Below are 17,364 nucleotides of genomic sequence, written 5' to 3' on the forward strand. Positions count from 1 at the left end.
GCAATGCTTATGCCGTTTCAGAATCTGTAATTGTACGTTGACAATAATTTTGCCGCAGTCAAACTTTCGAAGGCTGCCGAATTGGAGACAAAATCTTGCAGGGTTCCCACGCAGTTGGGAAAATAGGGAAAGAGTAGGAAATTTGAAAACTCGTTTTCTAGACCGGGAAAAAATAAAGAATTTTGTGAAACCTCCCTCGTGGTATTGGAAAAGTAAGGTATGGAAAACCTTGATGATTAATTTGTAGATAAAAAATCATGCAATATGAACCAGATTAAACTAGTTTCTGTTTGGGTCTTTTGAAAAAAAAGTTTTTTGTTCGAATAGGAATCTTCTACGTTATTTTTTTTTTCCTGCTGATTTGAATGTAGTAGAGTCCGGATATACAATTTTAAACCTGTGCATGATGGTGTTTAGAAACACAGCACAGAAATTTTTATTGATTAGGCTAAGCACTGTTAATAATGCGTAATTTAGATCGAAATTAGGTGAGGAATTTTTAAAAGTTAATATTCAAAAAGTAGAGAATTTGTTCATAGAAAATATGTGGGAACCCTGATCTTGTCTCATGTGTACATATGTCAACCACGTCTTTTTGGCGTAAAAAACACTTGCGAAAATTTCAACCTATATTTGAGTAGGCTATATACGAGATATGTGCATAATGTTGGTAAACCATTCATTATCAAAAAAACTGATGTGGTTTTGTCTTCAGGGACGGTACCGTACTTGCCCAGTTTGCCTATTAAAATTATGCTAACATGCTTGATTGCTTGAGCTAAACAGATATAATCAGACTAGCTTTGATGTTACACAACGTAGTCCTCTATCACTTCCCGCATGCAATACCAGACCGACATTACTCGCTAAAGGTTTTTTTGTTAAAACAAACTTAATGTTCAAGTTCAAACTTAATGCCTGATGCTTTGTTTGTTTGTTTGTTTTATATTTATCCTGCATTGCGGGAAAGCGGACTTGAGCGCTATGCATCGGTGTACGCCTTCCGACGTACACCTGACCCACGCTGCAGCCGACGGCAATGTCTGTTTCCGGTTGTCTACTTTATTTATGACTTATAATTTGGTACTACCCATTACTCGACATCGATCACTGGGTAGAGGCAATTATCGTAAAGTTTCTTGCCCAGAGAAACAACAGCAAGTGCGGGTGGCTGGAGTCGAACATGCAGGCTCTCGACTGCGAGCCCAACGCGCTAACCACTCGGCCATTGCTGCCGCCAGATGCAGATTTATCTGTAGATTTCCATCACGCATTGAAGCGGTGATCTGATCATGAAATTTTCTAGGGTTCGAGAAAAAGTTTTCTCTGCCTATAAAACGTTGAATGGTAGTTTAATCAATTATTTCTGAAAGTTCCTTGGTTTCATATTATATATATATATGCATTATATTATCTAGAGCGTATTGTGCGTCTATCGCCAGTTACAATCTAAACGAAATTCATCAGAACTACCAGAGTCGATGAGTGACGACAGCTCGATGCCATTAACGAAGGATTTCATAGTAGCATGAGACAAACATCGCGGTGCTGGGTGAATTGTGCACATATAGTCGGAATTAACGCAAGCGGTAACTTTTCCTCGAGAAAACTTGTTTTTGCAAACTTTAGCGAAATGTCCAACTTTATTACAATGATAACAAGTTGCATTTCGGGCAGGACATCTCTTCCTCTCATGATAGGGATCCCCACAAAAGAAGCAATATCTTGCGACGTTGCTTACCGCACTGATAGTAGAATTGTTTTTGCTCTTACCTTCAACAACTTCGTCGCTATGGATATTTGAGTTCGATGAGACGGCCGATACCTGTAGTTGGTCTCTTGAAGCATGAAATAGCCGAGTGTCTCTTGCTGCTCCATCAAGAGTGCTTGCTTGAGTGTATGCGTCAGCTAGACTGAGCTCTTGGTTTTCCAACAGGCGTTGTCGAATTGTATCGGAAGAAATGCCGTTGATGAATGCGTCGCGTACCATTTCCTGCTGATATTGAGCCGAGTCGACGGCTTGAAAGCCACATTCTTTGCTTAGAAGCTTTAAATTTTGGAGAAATTTGTCTAAGGATTGTCCTGGGTGTTGCTTGGTAGTGGCTAGACGATGCCTCGCAAATAAAATATTCGTAGGCTTCACATATAAGTTTTGAAGAACGTTCAATGCACCATTGTAATCTTGACAGTCTTCGATGAATTCGTAGACTTCAAAATTCACACAATTCGTGAGTATTCGCAGGTCATCCCGCCGGTTTTCTCCTTCGTCTTGGACGGGGAGAGAAGCCAAATAATTTTCAAACGTCTTCCTCCAGTGCTTCCATTCTTTTGCCGCTGTGCTTGCGTTTGGATTTAAAGCAAGGCGTTCCGGCTTCATTAACTTGCTCATCTTATCAATTCTCATCTTATCAATTTATCAATTCTCAACATTCGATCTCAAAAGCGCCTATCACCAAATCCCTATCGCTAAAAAGGACAAAATTTATACCGGGTTTGAGGCGTCTGGAAGACTTTGGGAATTCAACAGAATCCCTTTTGGAGTAACAAATGGCGTTCCCCAGTTTCAAAGGAAAATGGATGAAATGGTGAAAATTGATAAATTGAAAAATACCTACCCTTACCTAGATAACGTTACGGTATCTGGGCGTGACAAAAGTGAACATGATGAAAATGTCTCGCGCTTTCTTCATTCAATTCAGAAAAGAAATTTTACGTTAAATGAAGACAAAACAATCTCGTCGGTCAAAGAAATCTCCATTCTCGGGTATTGCGTCGGCAATGGCAAAATAAAACCGGATCCCGAACGACTACGGCCACTGCTTGAATTACCTGCGCCCCAAAGTACCAAATCTCTCAAAAGAGCTCTAGGATTATTTGCCTATTATGCACGATGGGTCGTGAACTTTTCTGACAAAATTCAGAGTCTGAAAAACACTACGTCGTTTCCATTGAATCCAGAAGCGTTGAGAGACTTTGTTTCTATTAAACAAGAAATCTCCGAATCCGCATTGGCGGCCATCGACGAGACGTTACCATTTGTTGTCGAATGCGACGCGTCGGAGGTTGCAGTTTCTGCTACTCTTAACCAAGCAGGAAGACCAGTTGCATTTATGTCAAGGACTTTTCAAGGGAGCGAACGGCATTATCCTGCCGTAGAAAAAGAAGCTACTGCAATCATAGAGGCCGTTCGCAAATGGGAACATTTTCTGGCGAGACAACATTTCACCTTGGTCACAGACCAAAAGTCGGTAGCATTTATGTTCGACAACAGGAGACGCACGAAAGTTAAAAATAATAAAATACAGTGTTGGCGTCTCGAACTCGCATCTTTTTCGTATACAGTGCAATATAGACCCGGAAAGGACAATGCCGGACCTGATACATTAACTAGAGCGTATTGTGCGTCTATCGCCAGTTACAATCTAAACGAAATTCATCAGAACCTTTGCCACCCTGGTGTGAGGAGACTTTCCCACTTCGTACGGTCCAAAAACTTGCCATTCTCAATGGATGACATAAAAAGAGTGTGCAGTAACTGCAGAATATGCGCAGAATTAAAACCAAGATTTTTTACGCAGCAACAAGGCACTCTTGTTAAAGCTACTCGCCCCTTCGAACGCATATCGATTGACTTTAAAGGGCCATTACCATCCAGTAGTCGCAATGTGTATTTGCTCGTAATAGTGGATGAATTTTCTCGTTTTCCGTTCTGTTATCCGTGTTCAAACATGTGCACCGAAACGGTGATTAAGTGTCTTGATAATCTATTTTCTTTGTGTGGTTTCCCTAGCTGTGTACACACTGATAATGGGGGAAGCTTCGTGTCTAAGGAATTCAAAAGTTACTTAACTAGCAGAGGCATTGCCACCAGTCGCTCTTCCATTTATCATCCCATCGGGAACTCGCAAGTCGAGCGCTACAATGGTATTATTTGGAAAGCGATACGTTTGGCATTAAAATCTCGTAATCTACCTCCCAGTCGTTGGGAAACGGTGCTACCAGTTGTGCTGCATTCTGTTCGTACGTTGTTGTGTACTGCAACTAATGCTACACCGCACGAGTTATTCTTTCGTTTCGACCGGCGATCTCCAACTGGGTTATCACTGCCGTCTTGGCTACTGAAACCCGGGCCCGTGTTACTGCGCAATTTTGTGGGTTCGAAGAACGATGATCTGGTTCGGCGGGTCGAACTAACCGATGCCAATCCTATGTATGCAACTGTAAAATCTCCAGATGGAAGAGAATCAAATGTATCGCTAAGAGACCTAGCGCCGTGTCCGGACGACTCTGCGGATCAATCTCATTGCCCTGAACCATTCGTCACGGATAATTCCCGATTGGAAGCTGCTGAGTTCTCTAAATCAGTTTTGGATATTGGCAATGACCCGAATAACATTGGACTCGATACTTCTGATGCGAGCGCAAGAACCTTCGATTCAGACTGTGACGACGTAAACCCAAACATCAGACGTTCCAAGCGAACTAACAAAGGCGTCCCACCACTACGATATGGTGATTCCGTTACGTCTTAGGAGGGAAGAATGTTGTAAAATTATGTTGTAAAATTACGTTTAGTCTACATTATGTTCCTACGTTCTGGCTTCCTTGCCTAGAGCGCTTCACGTTGATTGGTTTCTCAGTTCGCGTTCAGTTCTCAGTTCAGCGCTCAGTTCTCAGTTTTTTAAATTGTGTGAAACAGATCTACTTTGTTTGCTTTATATTTATGGTTTGTGTTTTGTAGGTACACTTCGTTTCTTAGTTTTTTAAAACTCAATAAATGGATGTTACACTGACGAGACCGGAAGGTCGAAACGGTGTGCACTGTCTGCAGTTAAATTCTAGCTTACTATTGTTTTACACAATCTCATTCAATCTTTAGTGACCTAATAGGCCATGGCTACTTTTTGTTGTTAATATAGCTTGTAGCCGGTGGCCAAGTCTACATTATAGAACAAGCATAACATGTATTATGTAAAATATTATTTTTAGATTATTATTATTTAAAGACTTACCATTAGGTTAGTGGTAAGGGTGTATATTTTTTGTTTATTCATTTTAAAGATATTTGTGTATATCAATGAAATCGTGCTTCAACCGAAGCTAAAACCAGTGAGATTTTCAAGACAACAAATGTTCCGGCACATTCTTCACTTGCACGCAACTTTGGTTCTATGTTTTACTTTACAAGGTGAGTTGGTTGAATGGTTGTGCTACTTTTTAATGTTTAGTTGTAAGATGTTTAGACTATTTTTATTCACCAATACCAATTTTAGTAAATTTGTTTGAAGATTGTCACTATTAGCTGAGTCCACAGTGTTGTATTTTTATGCTGGCTTATTCGTTCATTCATAGCTTGTCACACCAGTGTCCGAGCCAGATAAGAGCATTGTTTGTAATGGCTTATGAATCTGTGTTGCTTGTGAGGCAACGATTAATCGATTATGGTAACTCCCCTCAACTGTTGCAACCAGAACAAAGACTACAGTGCTGTGGTAAAAATATTAGTGGTTTGGTTTTTGTTTAAAAGTGTGGTCCTCTAAGACAGTGATTTTCAACCTGCGTTCTGCGGAACACTAGTGTTCTGCAAGAAAGTTATTAGTTTGACCAGTGTTCCATGGAGCACCGGTTGAAAATCATAAAAGCTTTGTGTTTGTCTTTCTGCAATTCCTGCCTAAACATCAACTTTGTGCTCATCCGAACGGGTCTGCTACTATTCGGCGAGTCCAATTCGGCTAGTCCGATTCGGCGAGTGCCCTATTCGGCGATTTTTTAACTTTTTTTTTTAATTATTGGGTACCGTAACCTAATTATCATTGCCGCTTTTACATCGTTTTAACGTCGCTAAACGTTGACATAAGACCCTAACCCTTACCCCTAACCTTTAACCCTAAAACGGCAATGATAATTAGGCTACGGTACCCAATAATTTTTAAAAAAAATTTCAAAAAATTGCTGAATAGGGAACTCACCGAAAAGGGCTCTTTCCGAATGGGGCACTCGCCAAAACGGGCCATTCCGCATCCGAACAGCCTCTAATGATGATGAAAAAAACTGAAAGTGAATATATTGTTGTGTTGTTTATTTTATTGCATTGTTATAAAATTTCCATATTTTAGTGCATAAAGTATTCTGTGGCTCAAAAAAAAATTGAAAAACTATTCCAACACACCTCTGTTTTACTTTTTCTTTTTGAGGGAACATGTTCTGAATGTTGTGAGTCTTCAATTAAAAGCAACATTTAAAAGCAGAATTTTACATCTGTGATCTTACCTTTGTCTGCTCTCAACAACGACATTGTGTTTAAGAGCGCTTGCTCTGACTTAAAAACTACAACTCGATAAAGCAACCACTACAAATATATATATCACTGACGTAATAGGTGAATTTTAAATATTTTTTACATCTGCAAATGATATTCTTGAAAGTTGAAACTGAAAGTCACATCTTTAGATCCAACAAAACAAATACTGTAGGTATTCGATATTGTTCCATTTGCCCAAGAACAGATCAAAGAAGGTGTAAAAATAAACAGAAAATTTTAATTAGAACACAATTTGAAGACGACAAACCATGACCTTCTTCACTCATTCAAGAAGGGGTTGTCATGTTTGACATGAAGGGATTGAAGGAGTTTGTTTTATGTAGATGACTTAAATGGAAGAACTATTTCCTCAATGATGTGTTGAGGTGACTGTTCGGCTTTATTACTTCCTGTATTGAAGACAATTACATCTGGCTTGCATCTTGCTGAGACAATAACAATGATCTGTTTACAGCGGGTCTGCTACTATTCGGCTAGTCCGATTTGGCGAGTGCCCTATTTGGCGAGAGCCCTTTTCGGCGAGTTCCCTATTCGGCAATTTTTTGAATTTTTTTTTTTAAATTATTGGGTACTGTAGCCTAATTATCATTGCCGCTTTTACATCATTTTAATGACGCTAAACGTTGAAATAGGACCCCAACCATAACCTCTAACCCTAACACCTTACCCCTAACCCTAAAACGGCAATGATAATTAGGCTACGGTACCTGATAATTTTTAAAAAAAAATTCAAAAAATCGCCGAATAGGGAACTCGCCGAAAAGAGCTCATCGCCAAATAGGGCACTCGCCGAAACGGGCCATTTCGGTTTACAGCAGTGGTTCTCAAATTGTGCCTAGTTAGTAGTAGATAAAAATTCAAACAATTATGAAATTTATAACAATTTTATTCTGCCGTGATATTTTTTTTCAAGATTTTGTAGGTTTGTGACAAACACCCGCAGTCCCACATTGCTCAAATGAATTGCCAACAGTCAATTGGTCATGCATCAGCTGAAAGCTAAAGGCAATATCAAATGAATCATCATCACTAAAATTTTCCTGACAAAAACTGTTGATTTTACATTGTCTTGAACTGATAGTAGCAGTAGTGACATAGCCTGTTTATCAAACAATTCGATTGTATTGAACTAACTTTTGTCACGAGGCAGTGCAACCGCTTACAACTTATACTTTTTAATCAAGGTCTTGTAAAATGTCTACGCACAAAAGTGGCGTTAGTTTGCGTAGAGTATTGGTTAGTGTCTAGTGAACTGAATTTGTTGAAGAACCTCTGACCCAATGTGAAGATGCGTAAAGGCATATGATGATTATGCACAGTGGCGCTATTTGTACCCTTGAGGTTTCACAAATGCAAGGAGTGTTTACTTTTTTCTACTGAATGCACCTCCTAACTTCCCTTTTTATCTTTCAGCACTTGGAGGTCGCGTGCAGCAAGTTATGAAAACAGCAAACGTAGTAGCGGGAGATCCTGTCACCCTGCACTGCTTGACTCCAGCTTTGAACAATGTTCTATCTTGGAAATTCCAAGCAAACGGCTCAACTACCGTCCAAGATGCAGCACAGTTCTTCCCAGGCAGAAGTTCCACTGTTTTTGGCCAATTCGATTTACCGCCGTAAGTGCTGTAGCCATGGCTGTACTTAGAACTATGTTATGCGTTTAATTGGCGCCAGTCACAATGACATGCTAAGATGCAATGAATATGGTTAACCAAATTTATAATGTTCAACAGATTCTGGTCAACTTTAGTTATGCATTCATGCAGGAAATCTTAATTCTTTGTAGTGCAAGAAGTGCTTTTTAGTAATGCCTTCTTCTTATATGAATTGCATCCATCACTCCTCACCTGCAATATGATAAAGCTCGCAGTATCGTCTGCTGTGTTTAAGTGAGATTGAGCTGAGATAGTTTGCAGTCATTGAATCAATGCCTAGAAGACTGACTGGCCTTTTTATAGTGAATTTGGTGAAGCTGTTGTATTCGACAGCAGGAAGGAGTGGAGTGAAGTTTAAGTCAATCATGAAAATGTCTCTGAACTGCTCCTGTGGGGTTGTCAGCATTTGTTTGCTAACGTTTATTGATAAATAATAATTCATCCATGTAATAGATTGGCAACGCCCATTCATGCGTTTGATGAAGTGTTAACTTTGAAAGGCTGACAATACAGCACTGGAATGGAAACATTTCATGTTCTCTACTAACCACCGGTAGCCTACTCAGTGTTTGCTCGAAACTGCGGGACAGATGCGGCATTCCCTTGTTTTTGTTGCAACAATTTTCAAATTTTTTGCTCAGTGTCACATGTGAAGCTTTATGAATCTGTACCCAAACAGCAAGTAAGTCGTTTTTGCATTAATTTAACGTCTGCAAACGTTGAATTAATGCAAAAAAACGACTGATTTGCTGTCTGGGCAATAACTATGGCTTTACTGGTCTTGGAGAAGTTACAAAGCTATAACACCACGAGCAAGACAAGGAACTCATCAGTTTCGAAAATAGTAGTTGCCATATGTTGGGTTCAATTTTAAATGTCTTCTCGTTCTTTCTCATTCGCTTTCTTGGTTTATTCAAAAAGTAAAAGTTTGTTGTTAAAGTTTTGATTCGTGAAGTTCAATATTTTATTGGATCCTATAACTCATGCTTGAAACGAGCGTTGGACGTTTCTGTTCTTGTTGTTTTGTTCAACATTGTGGTTGTAGTAAACTAATTTGCATACCACATCCTACCAAAGTACACACTTCCAAGACTGCAAATCTGTCCTTGTTACATTGATTTAACTTCTGCAGACGTTGAAACAATGTAAAAATGACAGATTTTGCTCTCTGGGTTCTGGTAGCGCGTTGTGAGTGATTTTCTCTTGGTTCAATGAGTTTAACTTCAATCATCGCTACACACAGCTGCTCTTCGTGCTGGAGCCTGATGTCATTTCTCATTTCCGTCATTGTCAGCAACCACGAAGCAGGTTGTGAATCAGCGTCTGCTGTCGGCGTTGGTTTGTCCATCTGCATTGTCTACCAACCAAACTTGACTCTAGTTTTCAAAGTAACCTCACACAACGTGTTTTGAGTTGGTTGCTTTCGGCCATGATTGTTAACGCCGCTTCACACAATTGTATGTTGCTAGCATTATGTTCTGTTTAAAATTATAACCTTCCAAATGTGTGGGACAATCACAAATTCCATTGTGACGTCACCAATTCATTTCTCTTTTCTTTGTTCTCCATATATGGTCAACCTGTGGTAAGAATAGACGGATCTTGTCGCCCAGCCGCCATTACGTCATTGTTTATATTCGAAGTTAGTTAAATATTCTTGACTTGGTCTTACTTCACCTGGACCAACCTCTGTATGATTAGGATGCGTTTGCATTGTTGTAATCAGACTTTGACGCAATCTCGAAGTTCGGGCTGGATTGGACTTGTCTTGTCTGTCTGTCACTGTCTTGTCCGCCTCCACGAAGTGTTTACGACACAAATCAATTAATTACAAATTGAAATATCTAGAATTGGCATCAATGTGCTGGTTGTCCATTAGGGGCTATGTGTGTGGAGTAAAGCCTTGTATACCTTACGTTTGGCCGATGAGCAAAGTAAGCATCAGTTGCCTCCTGTAGCCTATCTTGCTGAAATCCTCCATTTCGTTTCTACCTCGAAAGGAGTTTCACGTCAAGGGGGAAATGTCTTTGTGATGTCACTCATTCCTTGTGCAACAAAGCTGTCGATAAAACTCCCGACTGGTCCAAAGAACAATGGTTTGCGCCGTTTTTAATCAAATACAAATTACGTAGTGCGTAACGTCTGCGTCATTGATCCAACGTCTGCAGACGACTGATTTGCTGTTTCAGTTCTTGCCCACTTGACAATCAATGATGAAGCGCTAGAAAGTTTTTCAAAGTTCCATAGAGTTGTCGCTTGTGTCGCCACATCAAGGTCGGGTCGCGTTCGTGTGTGACTCATAGCGGTGTGTGACGCACATTCATGGGTCGGTTGTCCTTCCACCCGAAGGCTGCTATAACTTTCTCTGCCACCATGTTGTGACCGCCCACAGGCCTAACTCAATGAGCGTTGTGGTCCCAGTTTTGTTGCTGGTTTGGGTACTTGACCTACTGCTGCACTATTTGAAGTGTTGACATTATGTTAGCTGGCACTGTATGCCATCACTCATCAGCAAGTTCCATTCAACCGATCAAGATAATGCGACTAATCTCCGCTGTGAATCAGAATATGGCGAAGCATTTCCAGTAATTAGTCAAGTAATTGACAAACTTCTTCAGCTGCAATGTTGGTATCAGTCACCAAAGCAGTCATTTTGTACAGTTGATCCAACGTCCACACTCCACAAGTGTTGAATCAATGCAAAAAGATTTTGTTGTGTATGAAAAGTGACGGATCCAGTTTGTGTTGTTTTCACCATGTGTTTGCTGACGTTGTTGTGATGGCAAACTAACGTCAGTTGGATGTTGCTATTTGAAACTGTGTTTCATCTTATCAGCACTTATCTCGCTGTCAGCTTCTTCCGCAAGTTGCATCACACACATCTATTTAACGTCACTTGTCATTGCTACAACGTCGTGTGCAGCGAGGCGACACTCGCCGCTGATGGAAGACAGTCTTGTTGCTTAGCAACCGATAAGAATGGGTTAATCCTCGCGCTAGAAATCACTTGACGCGGGTTAGAGAGGTGAATAATAATGCAGCAGATCAATCGAATTGTTGTGATGCGTTCTAGCTCAATGTTAAAACAATAAAGCGCTTTGCACAAACGAAGGCCAGAGGCAAACGCTTCTGTGGTAATTAAAGAAAATTTTGCTTGAAATTTTAACTTTCAAAGAGTTTTTGAGGGGTACGTTCACTCCCACACCTTGCACTGGAGAGTGTTCAAAACACAATTTTATTGCTCAAGGTGATCCAGTTGTTGAACTTGATCTTTTTTAGGGGGCGCTCCACACTGGTGGGAGGGATATTTACCATCAGCCAAGTTGCCGTCCCAGATGAAGGGGAGTACTGGTGCGAGATATCCCAACCGGGCCAATCGAGCTTGATCGGGGACAGATTCCCTGTTCATGTGTGGGTTACCCCTGCTCCCCCGAAGGTTATTCCCCAAGGAAACGGGACAGTGTTGGAATACATCAAGACAACAATAGCACGGTGCAGTAGCCAAGTGAGTGCTTGAATCTTTTTAATCATTAACCTCCAGAATATACAAATAATTATTCTGTCAATCCTCAGGCTGGCAAACCTGGTGCTAGTTTGTCGTGGTGGAACGGTAGCGTCTCCCTCCCCGGTAACGCGGTCGTGGCGAGGAACGCGATCAACGACAAGTTATGGGACGTGACGTTGGACTTGGTGCTGGAGTACCCGACCAGGTTCGACCACAAACGTAACTTCACGTGCCTCATTGAACACCCCGCTTATGAAGGGACGCCGAAATCACTCAACCATGCAGTGAATGTCCAATGTAAGTGATGACGTCACCTTCATGTGACGCAATTAGTTGATATTGTGTCTCGTTTTGTAATCAATCTACCGGCAAGTTGTTGAGCCTCTAAGGCCGCGGATATCCTTTTATCTTCCCCCAATTCGCGATGTTTCCTCAAAGTCACTGAGTGATTACAAGAGAGCAGCCAATCTTGATGATCCCATGGCACATTTACAGAGCAGTCGCTACCCTCACAGCAAAACCTGTCATTTTTACATTGATTTAACGTCTGAAAAAATTATGGATTACAATGATTCAATGTAAAAATAGCGGATTTTACTGTGTGGGTACGCCGCAATCACGTTAGCCATCTGACAACACACGGTTGCGCGTTCCATATTTTCATTCCAATCGCCAAGATGACGCTTACCAATACTCAAAGCTATAAAAGTCTAAAACACAGAAAGATGAAACAATCGTTGTCGTCACAAGCATGTAGCGTTGTCAACAGCGTATCCACTCTGCCATTATCTTACCATTTGTACCTTTCCCTGCAGATCACCCGGTCAACGTCAGGATATGGGCCAATCTAACCTCTCTAGAGGTGCATTGTGGGGCGGATGGATACCCAGAGCCTGTCTACTATTGGGTGAGAACATTTTTGATTGACCAATGAGCGGTAACACCATGAATGCGCCTTCATGGTGGTGGCAGTAGGTTCACATATAAAGCTCAAGTTAATAGATTTTTTTTCAAATTTTGTAAAATCAAGTGAATCTTACCGCAGCCGAGTGGAACAACAGATGGGAAACGTACAATTTCGTCATCGAATAATTTTTAATTGTCGGTTGCGTTGTCTGAATATTGGTTCTGTAGCAGCAGAATAATGATCACGACAACTATAACGTTAGTGCGTCGTGTCTATAATAGTTCAAAGTATGATGAGAAAATGGTTGTGCCAAAACAAACAGTTGACAAGAATCAACAACTGGTTTTCATTGAGCGTATCGAAAGTGATCATAGCATACGTTATAGTAATTAAGCGAGTACAGTACAATAACAACAGCATTTCCGTCCGCCTCATCCATAATTGAAGATATGAACCTGGGCGTTGCATGCGACTATGGTTTCTTAATTAACAAATAGGCGAACTGTTCGGATGAGCATTCATTCACCAAAGCAAATATACTTTCATGCCGCAAGCGTCAAACGTTGCAATTTCGTAACCACGTCTCACATCATCAATCTCGCAGGTCGCCCCCGATGGAAGATCCATCAATAACACCGCCACCCTGCAAGTACCTGATCTGTACAGCCTGCCTGGCGAGGGATACTTTCATTGTGAGGCCAACAATGGGATGCCACCTCCCGCCCTGGTCAGGGTCACGGTGGACCAGCTTCGGTGGCCAGATGGAAGTAAGTGTCATGATGATATGTTGGTGTTAGGGTACCAGGGCAACTAGCCTTGTTGCGCCCCCAACGGACAGGCTGCTTGTCTTGCACAGTTGATTGAGAAAAGTGCAAACCTTCACAGAGTGCTCTTAACAGGGGACATCTGTTGGTTTCATTTGTGCTTTTTTGTAATGGTTTCATGAAGAATTAAAACGTTTTTCCAAATATCGTTCGTCCACGAAGCAAGTTTCTAAAACTGTTTGAGCGAAAAGTTCTATAATTTTATTGCTCTACCCGAGATTGGCATTTTGCTGACTGAAAATGTGTTTTATCATTTTATCATACCGTGCTTTCGAACAAGTGGATTCGCGTGTCACCCCCAGTACTCACTAATTTACCGGGGGCGGTGGAGTCCCAGTGAAGGAATAGTCGGCCCCGTCGTCTCCACGGCCTCCTGACTTCGGAGAGATCTAACTTGTTGTTTCACAGAGCCAGTAGCAACATTGGCGGGATTGGCGTGGTACATATGGGCGGCCATAGGAGCAGCTGTGCTACTCATCATCATCGTCATCATCGTTGTGGTTTGCTGTTGCTGCTGCAAGAAGAAAAACAAAGCAAAGGGTTTAGGGTGAGTCGGTGCCTTCTTTGCAGCTGTATGGGCGATGGTCTTCGTCACAGCCAGGCCGATGTCTGGTGGTTGAAGACTTGAATTAGTGTCATCCTCATCGGTTGGACCATCCACGATATTTATTATTTATCATAAAAATGAAATCACCCTTTTCTACCAATACCTCACGTACTTTGCTGAGTGACGTCACGTAAACTGGGAGCATGTAAACTTCACGTAAACTGCATGTAAACTGCATGTAAACTTCACGTAAATAAGTCACGTAAACTGTGACGTCGACAGGGTCAAAGCCAAGTACAGCAAGCCGGTTTTAACGTCATCGGGCCTACACCACTCGCAGCCCAGCTTGTTGGAATTTGACACTCTGAGGACACCTGATGGTAAAGAGACAAGTCTGCCGCCACCCAGTGATCACAACCATTCAAGCGTGAGGTGAGGAAAGCCCTTGTTACCATAGCAGCGTTCTTATCTTGATTTGGGATCAATCAGACAACTCCATCAGCGAAATCGGCCACCCCCACTAGTGGGGAACAAACCGACGATGGATTATGATGATGATATCACATCGTTTTATTTTTGTTCTTTAACGTTTTCTCGATGAAATAGATAGCACTATTTAGTCATTTACAATAAGGGTAACTCAAGCGTGACCATGCATCGTGTGCTTATTATGACGTATCGACAGATCATACTCCCTGGACCAGGTGGTGGATGAGAAGTACAACGGCCAGGGGAGGAACAACGTCATGGTGATGCCGCTCAAGGATCCATCTCGTGGTGAACCAAACCGCGATACAAGTTATCACCGGAGGGCGTCCTTTGAGGCTGTTGATCAGGTGAATGAGTTGCATGAACACCAACTGGCTCGATGCTGAACAATAGGGTGCGGGTTCAAATCCTGGCGCCTCAGTTCATATGCCAACACACGATTTCACATCAGATGCAAACCTTGAACATGTGCAGAATTCTTCTAACATTGAAGTAATCGTAGAGCTTAGTTAGACAGTTGATGCTAAATGCAATTGTTGTGTAACAAACCAAACTCGAGGCAAAAAACAAGAAAATGAATCGAACGTTTTCGGCTTCGTGTAGCCTTCATTTCATGAAGTCGATGTGCAATAAAAATGTTATTTCATCCGTGTTCTTTTTCAGCCAACCAATCACGTCGAAGATCTCAACCAGAGCTGGGACAATGTGGTTCGGTCACGTGACCAACATCGTGTGGAACTTCCGCCAAGATACCAGCCACGTGAGGAGGAACAACCATCTCACGTGAGTACTGAGTAGTGGTCGATACCAAGTCATGTCAACTTTGCTCTTCAGCGCAAGTTACTGTCTGGGAATGGAAGAAACGATATGAACTTGTTGGTTTATTGTAGGAATTTTTGTCGTTGGGAAACTTCTTTTAGAGCTTATTCCTGGTAGTTTTGCATACTTGTGGAGGCTTTAAACCACCGGCGCAGGGCCGGTTACTGAAATTGACAGAGTAAAGTTTCCAATTGTCGTTTATTTCATCCACTATTTAGAAAGCTTTCCTTGCAATGCGTTGCTCAAGCGCACACCCCTGGATTCGAACCAGCACCGTTTGATCTTGATCATTCTTTCTTTACTATTCGTGACGCAACAATAGTTCAAATATGTTCCAGTAATGTTTTAGTCTAAAGCCTTCGAAGTGAAGATGGCAAGACACAATATTGTCGTACAAGTCATAATATTTAAACCAACCTGGAGAACACTGAACGTTGAAAAGGGCTGCCATGTGCTAAGCTACGGTTATGAGAGAAGTTGCCCTATGTTGAGTGTTTCTTTTTAACCGCAATTGTCAACAGAGCCGAGCAAATGAACATTACAACCAGCAGGCAATCGACGGCGGCGACGCGCGCTATGATCGGTATGTTGGCCAGTCAAATTTAGCTTGTTTAATTAACAAAATTTAACCGTTTGCTCAAAATTTTGAGATCATTTTCACCTGTTGTGCATCTATCACACCTTTCCTTTATACAGATTTTCTCCTTACAAGATGGAATTTGTTTCATCATCATTTAACTTCACATAATCCTTCCCAATGAAGCTTTCTGCTCTGTAATTTCATGTTTAATAATATTCGCTCAAACAAAGTGCTGTTGTGGTTGTAATTAGGGGAGTCTGATCTATTTATTGTGTCCCCTCAGACGCACCACCAGCAACAACTCCTACCCCAATCCTGACTACTACCAACATGAGATCATCCCTCAGTACAGGTGAGCCCACAACTGGGTTGCACTGCAGGAGCCTCGTTTACGCAGTAGATGTGGATTACGCAGCTTGTTCTAGCCATGCTCACCATTAGCTTGATCATCAAACATTCCGTTTTGGTTATGAAGGGGCTGGCACCGATGCCATGAACCCTCCTCGATGTTGATTGAAAGGAATGTTATGGCGCCAGTTGCCAGGCAACGATAATTCAAATGTTTTTCTTCATTTCAGGTACAGCGACGATCTCCATAGCAACCACGAACCCGGATATGGCGCCTCCAGCGGCGCGTATCACCAGCCTGGTCACCATGACGACCGATACAACAAGCATCACCATGACAACCGCAGCTACGAGCAATCGCAATACCAAGGCAACAGGAGTGACGTCAGTGGGCGGGACTATGACGACAGAAACTATCATGATCGTCACTATGACGAACGCAACTACGACTCCGGCGACTACAATGATCGTAACTATGGTAACAATGATTATGACGGCGGTAACTATGGCGATAACTACGATGCTCGTTACTATGATCATCGTAACCATGGTGATGATAGCTATAACGACACCAACTACAACGGTCGTAACTATGACTACCAGCCTTCGATGATATGATCACCGAGTGATGATGACACATCTGTTGTCACGTGATTTGCTCCAGGAGAGGACCCAGCTGGCAAAATCGATTCTTATTTGCGTTGATTCAACGTCTACAGACCAATTTTGTTTACTGGGGTTGGTGTTTGGATAGAATTGTTTGTGTGAGATTGTCATGAAATTATTCTTCGGTTCTATCTATTTCAGTCGTTCATGCAGTTTTCGTGCTTCCTTTATCGCATTGTAACCTCACCGATGGCTTTCAACTTGACTTTGCAGTACCGTAGCAAAAACTAGCGCAACGTGGTAACATTAACACTTGACTCACTCCATGTTCAAGGTTACCGACCATACGCATTTTTTTATTGATTTGTTGCCACCAATTCCTTGTTGTGGTGTTTATTTACCATTTTTGGCTTGCATGTACTTTTCAACAGCCTGCTCGAAACTTAAATGGTTTTACTGGTGCTGTATGAACCTTCGTCAATCGCGAAATTTTTGTGTACGCTGAACATTCGAATCTGTGGTGCCGGTACTAGACAGACGATACAAGACTTGTAGGTTGTGGTTATTTATTGCACTCGTACTGTACTGTACCGTATATGCCAAACTCTTCACAGAAGTAGACACGATCGACACAGAAGTATATTGTGTGTCAAGACGATTAGGTTCTTGGCTTGAAAGACCAGTGACATGACAATTACGTCATCGTATGTGATAACTATGGTTTCATATGACTCGCACCTAAATTGCACAGTGTTGCCAGGCG

General features: G+C 41.8%; 2 protein-coding genes across 3 annotated transcripts; one reads left to right on the plus strand and one right to left on the minus strand.

The window, feature by feature from the left end:
* Positions 1 to 1,432: 1,432 nt before the first annotated feature.
* On the minus strand, positions 1,433 to 2,404 carry LOC145781764 (uncharacterized). The gene has a single exon (XM_082593435.1). It carries the CDS (start codon positions 2,402 to 2,404, stop codon positions 1,433 to 1,435), a length of 972 nt encoding a protein of 323 aa, XP_082449561.1.
* Positions 2,405 to 5,014: 2,610 nt separating this feature from the next.
* LOC145781806 (uncharacterized) lies at positions 5,015 to 17,094 on the plus strand. Of its 2 annotated transcripts, XM_082593477.1 has the most exons (13): positions 5,015 to 5,188; positions 7,736 to 7,937; positions 11,256 to 11,481; positions 11,550 to 11,778; positions 12,297 to 12,388; positions 12,993 to 13,155; positions 13,621 to 13,759; positions 14,042 to 14,191; positions 14,445 to 14,595; positions 14,912 to 15,031; positions 15,589 to 15,650; positions 15,931 to 15,999; positions 16,226 to 17,094. In XM_082593477.1, exons 1-13 carry the CDS (start codon positions 5,131 to 5,133, stop codon positions 16,611 to 16,613), a joined length of 2,049 nt encoding a protein of 682 aa, XP_082449603.1. In that variant the 5' UTR covers positions 5,015 to 5,130; the 3' UTR covers positions 16,614 to 17,094. The 2 variants fall into 2 exon arrangements, with proteins under 2 accessions (XP_082449603.1, XP_082449604.1); XM_082593478.1 differs by lacking the exon at positions 15,931 to 15,999.
* The last annotated feature ends 270 nt before the right edge of the window (positions 17,095 to 17,364 follow it).

Source organism: Aplidium turbinatum, chromosome 13 (assembly GCF_918807975.1).
Source record: "Aplidium turbinatum chromosome 13, kaAplTurb1.1, whole genome shotgun sequence".
NCBI classification, from domain to species: Eukaryota; Metazoa; Chordata; class Ascidiacea; order Aplousobranchia; family Polyclinidae; genus Aplidium; species Aplidium turbinatum.

What these genes read in the sequence shown, in the direction of transcription:
- LOC145781764 (XM_082593435.1), bottom strand. Translation starts at nt 2,404, where the DNA reads ATGAGAATTGATAAGATGAGCAAGTTAATGAAGCCGGAACGCCTTGCT.
- LOC145781806 (XM_082593477.1), top strand. Translation starts at nt 5,131, where the DNA reads ATGTTCCGGCACATTCTTCACTTGCACGCAACTTTGGTTCTATGTTTT. An exon ending in TCTATGTTTTACTTTACAAG is followed by an intron (nt 5,189 to 7,735) that starts GTGAGTTGGTTG and finishes TTTATCTTTCAG; the next exon opens with CACTTGGAGGTCGCGTGCAG. An exon ending in GAGATCATCCCTCAGTACAG is followed by an intron (nt 16,000 to 16,225) that starts GTGAGCCCACAA and finishes TCTTCATTTCAG; the next exon opens with GTACAGCGACGATCTCCATA.